Here is a 10,833-nt window from a genome sequence, read left to right as displayed (position 1 = left end):
TATATGGGAATATACTGCAAAATATAATGCGATATAATACATTTCCATATATGGGAAACTAGAGCTTATATTTTTCAATATACTGCAATATATGCATTGACCATGTATGGCTATATATTAGTGCATATATAAGAAAAAAATTATCCTTTATTGTATACATAGGTGAAACTCAAAAAATTTGAAATTGTGCAAAAGTTCATTTATTTCAGTAATTCAACTTAAAAGGTTAAACTAATATATTATATAGACTCATGCAAAGTGAGATATTTCAAGCCTTGTTATAATTTGATGATTTTGGCTTACAGCTTATGAAAACCCCAAATTCAAAATCTCAGAAAATTTGAATATTACATGAAATCAATTTTAAAAAAGGATTAAAAATATAGAAATGTTGGCCCTCTGAAAAGTATAATCATGCATATGTACTCAGTACTTGGTTTGGGCCCCTTTTGCATGAATTACTGCCTCAATGCGGCATGGCATTGATGCTATCAACCTGTGGCACTGCTGAGGTGTTATAGAAGCTTCAATGGATGCTTCAATACCTCAGCTCTTCTGCATTGTTCGGTCTCATGTCTCTCATCTTTCTCTTGGCAATGCCCCATACATTCTCTATGGGGTTCAGGTCAGGCGAGTTTGCTGGCCAATCAAGCACAGTAATCCCATGGACATATAACCAGGTTTTGGGTTCTTTTGGCAGTGTGGGCAGGTGCCAAGTCCTGCTGGAAAATGAAGTCAGCATCTCCACAAATCTTGTCTGCTGAAGGAAGCATGAGGTGCTCTAAAATGTCCTGATACACTTAAAAAAAAAATCTGTTCAATTTACGGTAAAATACTGGCAGCTGTGGTTGCCAGAAATTTACCGTATACGGTAGCAACATTTTAGGTTTTACAGACTTAACTTAAAATTTACAGTAATAACCCATATTTCATTATCTGATATAATGTTAATTTACCAACCTAATGAAGTATTAATATCTGTTTTGTACCATTGTAATACACTGACAATCAACAATCATAGTATAGTGATGAGAGTCACATGATCAATCAAAGCTCATTGTAAGCAGTTCTTCCTCGAGAAAGTTAATACTATTATATAGACACTGCACAGTGTCATTCACACAAACATTAAACAATGTAATTTAACACATGAAATTTTAAAAATGCAATAAACATGAATTCGACGACATTAAATATAACATTTTACGTTTTTTCACTGTAAGTAATACAATGAGTTGTTCTTTTTCATTTTCAAAAACTGTAAATTGAACGGTATTTTACAGTAAAATTACATTAAATTAACCATTAGATCTATCACAGTTATTTACCGTATACAGTAAGGAAACTTTCTGTTAACCAATTTTCACTGTAGCATTTATAGTCTTTTACCGTTAAAATCACAATAATTTTTTTTACAGAGTAGATGGCTATGTTGACTCTGGGCTTAATAAAGCACATTTGAGATATTCCAATTTTTCACCTGTATATTGCACATGCATGTTCCCATATAAATGTGATATTAAACAGATTTCTAGTTCCCAACATGCTTTGCTTCTGACTGACTTCTGAAAGGAGAGTAAATGTTAAAATTAAGTGTTATGTAATGTGTTTTGCTCAGTGTTAATATAGGGGAGATCTGTTAGTGTTTAATGCTCTATTATTTTGGAAGGTTTTCTGGTATGTCTGAGTTTTTGGGGTTATCATTGTGCTGATGTGGTTCTATTGCATTAATAATGTTTACCTTCATATGTTTACCTTTCCTCTTTTAGTGATTGCGCCAAGACTGCTTCCTCTCTGATCATCTTGGTGCTTTACTTATTTTTTCTAGCGAGTTAATCATGAGAAATCACTATTATCACTTCCCCATGTCTGACTACACATGAGTTCAATGCCAAAGCACTACATCAATCTTCAGCTTTCTGGGATATGATAGCTAAATGTGTATAATGAAAGGAGCTGAACAGATTACGTGTATATTCATTTATTTACAATCAGTGTTATTCTTATATTATATTTAATATAATATTTAATAAAATGTTAATTATAACAATTTATAAATAAAGCATTTATTGTCAAACTCTATAATAATGTTTGATTCACACATTCTCTGTGGAGGTTAAGGTAAATATTTGCCATATCTGAGTCTTTTCAAATGTTATTAATCGCTGCATGAATACTATTGTCAGTAAAATACTAATCTAATCTTGAAATGTTATTTTTAATATAAATCACAAAACAGTTTTGCATGTTATCAGTTTAATAAATATGACTGTTGAATGTGAATATAAGAGAATATACATACAAATTTGACAGATGAACTCTGCAAAACTCCAAAACCGCCCACTGTCTTGAGTTTGGCCCTGTCCCAAATGGCTCACTCCATATGCACTTTCAGTCCTGTTGACTTACAATGGCTGACGCGTCCATGTGTCCAATAAGTCCATGAGACCGTAGGGTGTCCCATTAGTAATTTTAGGTCTCAGAAGGGTGCTCGCGGGCACCCCTTTTGTGGTCGATATGCGCCCTCGATACACACTTTTGTGAGCTCCGCAGCAGACTTCTTCCCAACAGTCAAAGAGGCGTTGCATCACGAAAGTGCAAACTCGTGGGAAGAACGCGAGTGTTTAGGGTGCCATTTGGGACAGGGCCTATATCATGAAAAGGAGACTATGCACCCTGGTTTGGCCTGCAACCACCCGCAAGATTTTAGTTCCATCTAGTGGCATATGGTGGAGCTGCTACTTGTCTGCACGTGAACAAGAGGACTTACACATTTATATTAGATATGATAAAAAATAACAAAGAAAGTTTTCTGATGAACAGCATAACAATAAAAACTACTTGAGAACTCAGAAAGAAAACATTTGCACTAACTTTGGCTTAAGTGCTCGGTCAAGTGGTGATTGGTTTAATAATGCCACGCCACAACCGTTACCATAGAAATAATAACAAGGAATTATATATTTATTGTAACAGTTCTATGAAATGTAAAAATCCCTTTGAACTTATGATTCCATAATTTCAGCTTGCTGACTTACAACAACAACGGTCAAATCGGTTTCTCTGCTTTGCTGACATCTTGACCACATTTTAATTCATATTTGGATTTGGTCAACATGTGACTTTTTTTTGCTTCCCAGTTCATCTTTCCATTCACTCTCATTCTTTCACAATATCTGGTACAGTATAATCTAGTATGAAACAAACAAATGAAGGCATGAGATACCAACATCACAAAACCGCATGAAATCTCAGCAGATGGCAGTAGAGCTCTGATTCTGCCATACATTTGCAAGACCTTGAAAAACAGTGGTGCAAACTTGGTGTTAAGTAATAGATAAAACTCCGGGCAGTCACTCTCAATAGACTTAAATCAAATTTATATGACTGTGCCTTTTTAGTATAACTACCTTGTTGGGAGGGAAAAGTTTAAACCAGCTGAAGATAGTTTGTTTGGTTTTTATTCTGGTCTCCCAGCCTGTTCAACTGACAATTTCCCAAAACCCCAGAAGAATTTCACAGGTCTGCAAATGTTCAACAGTATCCCTGAGGATAGTTTATGGACTCCCATACCTAAACCTGAATATGTGACCTTAGGTTGGTTGAGGAAACCCCCAGCTGGGTATGGATGAAGTGGGAATCTCCCTTCTCAACTTGAGTAGCTTCTCACTGCGCTGACCTTCAGTTTCTATGACATCCTGCTCCTCAAGTGATTGACGAATGAGGGACTTGAGCAAGGGCAGTCCAAGGCCAGTCGTGGCAGAGACTGGGACGATGTGCATAAAACGCATTAGTGTTTTAGGGGTGACGTCCTCAGGAAAGATGTGGCTGGATTCTAGGAAAAGCAGAGCATCACTCTAAAGTTATCAATCAAGGAATAATGCAGAAAAGTGGAACAATCACATTAGGCCTGCATTTCAGCAAAATGTACTTGTGGTAGAAACTCGAGACTGCCAAAATGGTCAAGTACAAATAAGATAATAAATCTTTAGGGAAAAATTGCAGTATATACTTGTGGGAATGGTCATTGAACAATTGATAACAATTGCATGAAAATAATGCAACCACTTTATTGATAAAAGCATCTATCATGATATAACATTTCTGACGCACCCGCTATATACCCAAAATAACACACACAAAAAGGCTAAATCTAAACTAATATACATATCTGTGACTAATATTCATGATATTACCTATATAATAATCCCTAAATAGCTTGTTTGCTTCCTTCCCTACCTTCCTGGTTCTCCAAGTGAGCTTCCAGCTCTCTGAGCTGGCCCTGAGCCTCAGGGAGGTCCATCTTATTTATGACCAGGATGGCTGGCTTGTCTAACAGTTCCTCCTTATAAAACTACAGCTCCTGATTAACAACAACAAAAAAATCAAGAACAAGTTATGAAGCAAAATCTTGTATAAAGAAGCATTTCGTTGAGAAAGGCAGTAGTGTTTTAATTAGTTCACATGTGTTGTGACATGGGATGTGTGTGCGTGTGTGTACTATTTTTTTAAAGGTTTGGGGTTGGTAATAGTTTTTTAAAGCTAGTTTTTATGCTCACTAAGGCTACATTTCTTTTATTGTTAAAAAAATGACGGGAAAAAAAAAACAGTAAATCAGTAATATTTTGAAATATTACAATTTAAAATAAATTTTCTATTTTTATATATATGATAATGTCATTTATTTCTGTAATAAGAAAGCAACATTTTCAGCAGCTATTATTTGCTTATTTGGCGCTCAAGAATATTATTTTAAGTGTTGAAAACAGTTGTGCTCCCTATTTATATAGGATTCTTTCATGAAAAGCATGACAATTCTTTCATTTATTTGAAATTGCAATCTTTTGTAATATTATAAATGTCTTTATTGCTTTTGATCAATTCAATGCATTCTTGCCAGATAAAAGTTTTTTTTTTAACCCCCAAACTTAGGAACGGTAGTGTATACATTTACCTTGGTTAAAAGCAGTACAGTTTCAAATGCAGACCTAAACGGGGTGTTACTAGCTAGCTGAAACCCACAGACATCGACCTGAAACATCAGAACATGAGATTACTACAACTCTCCCAGTACTTAACATTAAGTTCACAACATAACAGACTGAACACAGTACCACAAACATGAGCTGCTTGGTTCTTTCCACATGCTTGAGAAACTTGTGTCCCATGCCTTTATTCACGTGAGCACCTTCGATGAGTCCTGGTAAGTCTGCCACTGAAACCTTCAGAGAAAAAAATATTCTGTAACTCATTCTGACATCAGTCTGAAGAAGTGTGTATTATAAGACACAACATATAATATAGCTAAAGTATAAAATACAATATAGCTTGTTTCATAAACAATAATCTGTTTATGAAAAATGTAACTACAGTATATTGTAATTTTGGGTTTATATTGTGGTTTAACTGTATATTGTACTTTTGGTTTAATTCTCTTTATGGGAGAAGGTCAAAACCAAGCTTGTCGATCAGTGTGCAGAATAAATCTAATTTAGTTATATCCTTACATTAAAAACAAAGACTCTTCACACAATGTGGTCTTCTGAACAGGCATGCCACTGTTGTAACTACCTTAAGTAATGACATGATAGCATCTTGCAGAGATGAGTGAATGTTATGAGTTCAGCACATTTTGAAGAGCATGTCATCCTACCTGCTTGTGGTCATCATACATGATCTTTCCGATTTCAGGTCTTAAAGTTGTAACTGAGGGAGGGGGGAAAGGGGGAAGAATTGTAAAAACAGCAATATACAGTTGTGGTCAGAATTAATGCCACCCCTGGTAAATATGATCAAAATTGGCTGTAAAAAATCTGCATTGTTAATTTGGCCTTTGTGTTTCCTCATATTTAAACTCCTGTGAAACAAGAAGTCATAGCTAGACAATTTCATGTTTCTAGTCACCCTGGTGTGCTAAAAAAAAGGGTAAATATTCATGGGAATACACAGTCTACTTCAGAGATATTTTACTCTAAAAAAATTCTAGGGGTGCCAATAATTGTGGCCAACGTGTTTTGGAGTGATTTTATGAACACAGTATCCTAAAATACAGTTTCCTGAAAAAGGGACATTTTTTTTTTTTGCTGAGGATAGATAAATATTTCAACTTTTCACTACGTTGGTTTAACTAATTTGTTACTGATTTTCAGTACTCACAGGGATAGCTGGCAATCTTTGGTTTAGCATGAGACAAGGCAGTCAGCAAGGAGGATTTGCCAGCATTGGGAAACCTGTCAAAATAATACAAGCCTATCAAACTCGTAAAAAAATGTTTGATGTGTGTGAGTGAGTGAAATACACAGAAAAAAAAATAACACAAGGAGGGTCACAAAGAATGACGCATAGCATTTTTTTTATGACAAAAAAATCACAATCAATAAAGTTTTTACATACCAAGTTTAGTTAAATTATACATTATATTTTATACATGTTTAGCTCTTTATGTGCTTTACTTTTGGCAGCACTACTTCCCACCCCAGTCCACATTCTGTGTAGAGATTATCTCACCCTACAAGTCCAAGATCTGCAATGAGTTTAAGGTCCAGCCGAATCTGTCTGGTTTGACCTTTACTGGGTAAGAACCCAGAGTGAAGAGAGCCACCATGACCACCTCTAGCCACCAAAAGTCTGTCTCCTTCACAGTTCAACTCCCCTAAAGTGAAAAGAATCAAATGTTCAATGACACAAAGAGTACACTGTGAAAAGGAACAAACAATACCAATTGGCATTTGATATTAAAGTTCAAATGTGAGAGAAAATGTGTAGAAAAACGTCAAACAAGTGAAGTAATATGAGGAATGTGAAAGGAAACCATTGGATGATCAAGATGTTATAGAGAGGTGTAAATGGAATTACCTAGAATTCTCCCCCCATCCGTTGTGACACTGATCCCAGTAGGTGTGAATACGTGGGTGTCCTCTCCTTTCGCCCCTCTCAGAGCATGAATACTGACAAACGCACCACACAATACTTTATTAAGTCTCTACTCTCTATACTACAAAATCAGCACAATACAAATCAGATTCAACAGCTCTCAAAATCAGGTTAAGTCAATAAACATATTTGGACTGCTTCTCACATAAAGCTAAGTGTTTATTTACAGACTTGTGCACATTATCTTAAATGAAACATACTTCTGCTCATTTAAATATGACATGATACACATGCAAATCAAAGAAATTGTCCACAGAATCATCTTCTCCTGGTATGTTCAATCATGCACTCTAAAAAATGCTGGGTTGTTTTAACCCAATTTTGGGTCAAATATGGACAAACCCAGCCATTGGGTTAAATTTTTGAATTACATTTTTTATCCAACTTTTGGGTTTGTCCATATTTGACCCAAAATTGGGTTGAAACAACCCAGCATTTTTTAGAGTGTGTGCTGATTTTCTGGGTGCATGCAAACAATGAAAAAAGTCTTGCATTTATCATAATCTGAACAGGTGGAACGCAAGAATATTTAATGAATAACGACAAAGTGTTCCTCACAAAACTGTTAAAGACTCGCAAAGATTTTTGCACTACTTTAATGGACTTTATGGAGCTTGACATTTGGGTTCGCAGTTTCGTTATATGGAAAAACAAGCTTGGACATTCTGCTAAATATCTTGAAAATTCAATAGACTATGTGATAGCAACTATTTAAAATATTGTGAATGCATCCTCTGCATGGAGCTAGTAAGCCTTCACAATATCAGAACACCATAGGCCTCCTTACATCAGATTCACCAGACAAAAGAATAACACCTAAAATGCATGTTTTAGATTTCTCACTCTGACACAATCAATCAATAGGAGAGATCACACAATATGTTAGAAAAGATAAGATGAGCAAGATGTAGATGAAGAATATAATGGTTTAGTATTTACACAATTTAATTAAATTTAAAGTGTTTGAACAAAAAACATGGCCGCCATTGTTCAATGAAGTGTAAGCACCTATTAGACAAGGTTAACGGAGGCCGATCGGAATGAAACTCGATGGCCATGTTCAACTCATGGCCCTAAAGGTCTGTAAGAGTTTTGAAAGAAATCGGCCACTAGTTGGCGCTAACGAGTTTTATGGCTCTGTAATCACGTGGTGTTACAAATATCGTCAGAATATGCATATCATTTGATAGATCTCCTCATGCTGAACAACTTTGCCTCTAGAACTAATGCTGTCAATCGAACTGTTCATTAGTTATATGCAATTACGTTAAAAAACTACTTTTGCGAACTAGTCCCTGGTTTTTCGCCCGATCGGAACCAGACCAGTCTAGAACAATTCTCTGGACTCTCTAGATCAATAATTATCAAAAAAAGCATTTTTGCATTTGGATGGCTATAACAGGGTCATTTAAGAAAAGGGGCGTGTCAAAATACACTCAAAAGCCTATAAATCGTAAATAAAATCTCAAAACTTCACAAAAATTGGTGAGAATATGTGCAATAACATCATTAACAAACATGCAAAATTGTATGGAGATCGGACCATAGGTGGCGCTATAACTGTTAAAAAGCTTTTAAACCATATATTTCCTATGGAAAATTGCCTGTATTGGCTGTAAATGGTGTTTTTCCATCTATGATGTCAGTGGTTAAATACTTGCTAAATAAATCTTAATGTCTTTTAACGTTAATGTGCTTAAAGGCCTTAAAGGCCTTAAAAGCTTGAACACCGACAAATGCTGCTTGCAGCTTTAATTGTATTCTGTTATCCGTAGTCATGTTAATTATTAGCTCCCTTGTTTCAGGTGTTTTTCCTCGTTAGTTCGTTATGTCCCTCTCTCATTGTCATCATTTGCCCCAGCTGTGTCTCGTTCCCTGATCCCCTCTGTGTATTTAAATCCTGTGTGCTCTTTTGTTCGTGGTCAGTTATTGAATATATGTACGTTCCTGTTCCGAGTTTTCCCGTTCTGTGTTTATTAAAGTCTGCTGCATTTAGATCCGACTACCGCCATTGCTTCCACGCAATTCATGACAGAATAACAGACCACACCAGGATCTAGCAGTTAGTACCCGGGAACAACCAAGCAAGAGGTATGATGAAGACGGATTCTACCAGAATGGACGGTCGCTTGATGAGTATGTGGGGGCTTACCTGGAGTTTTATCATGAGACCAATTTGAGTGAGGAAACACTCACATATAATTTCTGGAGTGGGATGGACGACACGCTCGGCGCAATGCTTCTGTTTGATGCGGAACACCTCTCTTTTGTGCAGTTTCTGGACCGAGCGTTGTGGGTGTGCGGTTCGTCACTCACTGTAGGACTCGCCGAGGAAATCAGCTGTGGTCCCAAACCAGTGCATTCTGCCAAGACCGTTCCAAGTAAGTCCAAGCACAGTTCATCTAAGAGAGTTTCTAACCGAGCACTGAGGAAGCCCGTTCGCCGCATCCGCACTGCCGAGCCCGCTCAGCGCGTCTGCACAGCCGAGCCCAGCCCTGCCCAGTTGTCTGAGTCCAGCCCTGCCCAGTTGTCTGAGTCCAGCCCTGCCCAGTTGTCTGAGTCCAGCCCTGCCCATACAGAACCATCATTCTCTGCAGCGCTCCCTCGCCGACGTAGGAGGAGGAAGAGGACCCCCTACAAATCCCAAAGTCTGGAGGTCATACAAGTACGGTCTGTTCTGCCTGTCACTCCTGTTGGGGATGAGGAGGTTGCCCTGTCTGTATATGTTGCTGCTCTTATGTGTGTTTGGACTACCCACACAGCAGCGGATTCCTGCCCAGAGACTACCCCAGAGCCTGCTACCAGCCCAGAGACAGTTCGTGAGCCACCTGCTACTTCTGTCAGCCCAGCTATGGCCCAGAGAGTTATCTTTGCCTTTTATGCCATGATGGCTCTGCGTGCCTGGACAGCACACACCTCCCAGCTGACTGGCTCCTGCCCTTTCCGTGTTCCGGAGGCCGTCCCAGAGCCCGTTGCCTGCCCGGAGGCCGTCCCGGAGGCCGTCTCTAAGCCCATGTCTCTTCAGCCCCAAGAGGCTGTCCCAGAGCCCTTTGCCAGCCTGGAGGCTATTCGCTTTAACTTCCCCAATAACTTTTTTGGGGGGGGCAGTAGGGGTCCGGTGGGGACCATGAAGGCCACGTCGACATGGTCCTTTTCCCTACTGTCTTTGCTCCAATCCCCTTCTATGTTTACCCTGCCCTGGTCCCCGTCTGAGTCTGCTCTGCCGTGGCCACCGGCACGTCCCGCACCGCCGTGGCCACCGGCACGTCCCGCACCGCCGTGGCCACCGGCACGTCCCGCCCCATCGAGGCCACCGGCACGTCCCGCTCCGCCACTCACCGGTACCGTCATGGAGTCTATGGTCCCTGACTACCCTGTCTGGGACTCCATGACGCCCGCCCATCCCGCCCAGATCGTGTTCTGAAACGGCGCGAGGCTGCGCCTTATGGAAGGGGGGGGGATAATGTAACGGTGTTGTTTATTGTGTCATGTTTGTGTTTCACTGTCTTTGGTTTTTGCATTTAGTTTGTTCCTTGTTTCTCTGCCTTGTTAATTGTATCCTGTTATCCGTAGTCATGTTAATTATTAGCTCCCTTTTTTCAGGTGTGTTTCCTCGTTAGTTTATGTCCCTCTCATTGTCATCATTTGCCCCAGCTGTGTCTCGTTCCCTGATCCCCTCTGTGTATTTAAATCCTGAGTGCTCTTTTGTTCGTGGTCAGTTATTGAATATATGTACGTTCCTGTTCCGAGTTTTCCCGTTCTGTGTTTATTAAAGTCTGCTGCATTTAGATCCGACCACCGCCTTTGCTTCCACGCAATTCATGACAGAGAGATGCTGCACTTGTGCAATTCCAGAAACAATGTAAAACGCAGGACGGCTTTATTCCATGTTGGGATACA

General features: G+C 38.9%; 1 protein-coding gene across 1 annotated transcript; it reads right to left on the bottom strand.

Annotated features, from left to right (window-relative positions):
• Positions 1 to 3,555: 3,555 nt before the first annotated feature.
• On the bottom strand, positions 3,556 to 10,238 carry LOC307006110 (GTP-binding protein 10-like; the record flags this gene model as incomplete). Its single annotated transcript, XM_079626749.1, has 10 exons — positions 3,556 to 3,835; positions 4,240 to 4,354; positions 4,949 to 5,032; positions 5,115 to 5,222; positions 5,654 to 5,706; positions 6,157 to 6,230; positions 6,508 to 6,652; positions 6,856 to 6,982; positions 9,516 to 9,567; positions 10,126 to 10,238. The coding sequence occupies 10 exons, from the start codon at positions 10,236 to 10,238 to the stop codon at positions 3,594 to 3,596; spliced, it is 1,113 nt and encodes a 370-aa protein (XP_079482875.1). The 3' UTR covers positions 3,556 to 3,593.
• Between the last annotated feature and the right edge of the window lie 595 nt (positions 10,239 to 10,833).

The sequence above is a fragment of the Phoxinus phoxinus genome (assembly GCF_949152265.1).
Source record: "Phoxinus phoxinus genome assembly, chromosome: 10".
NCBI lineage: Eukaryota > Metazoa > Chordata > Actinopteri > Cypriniformes > Leuciscidae > Phoxinus > Phoxinus phoxinus.
The sequence above is the reverse complement of the archived record's forward strand: the minus strand, read 5'-3'. Positions and strand labels throughout refer to the sequence as shown.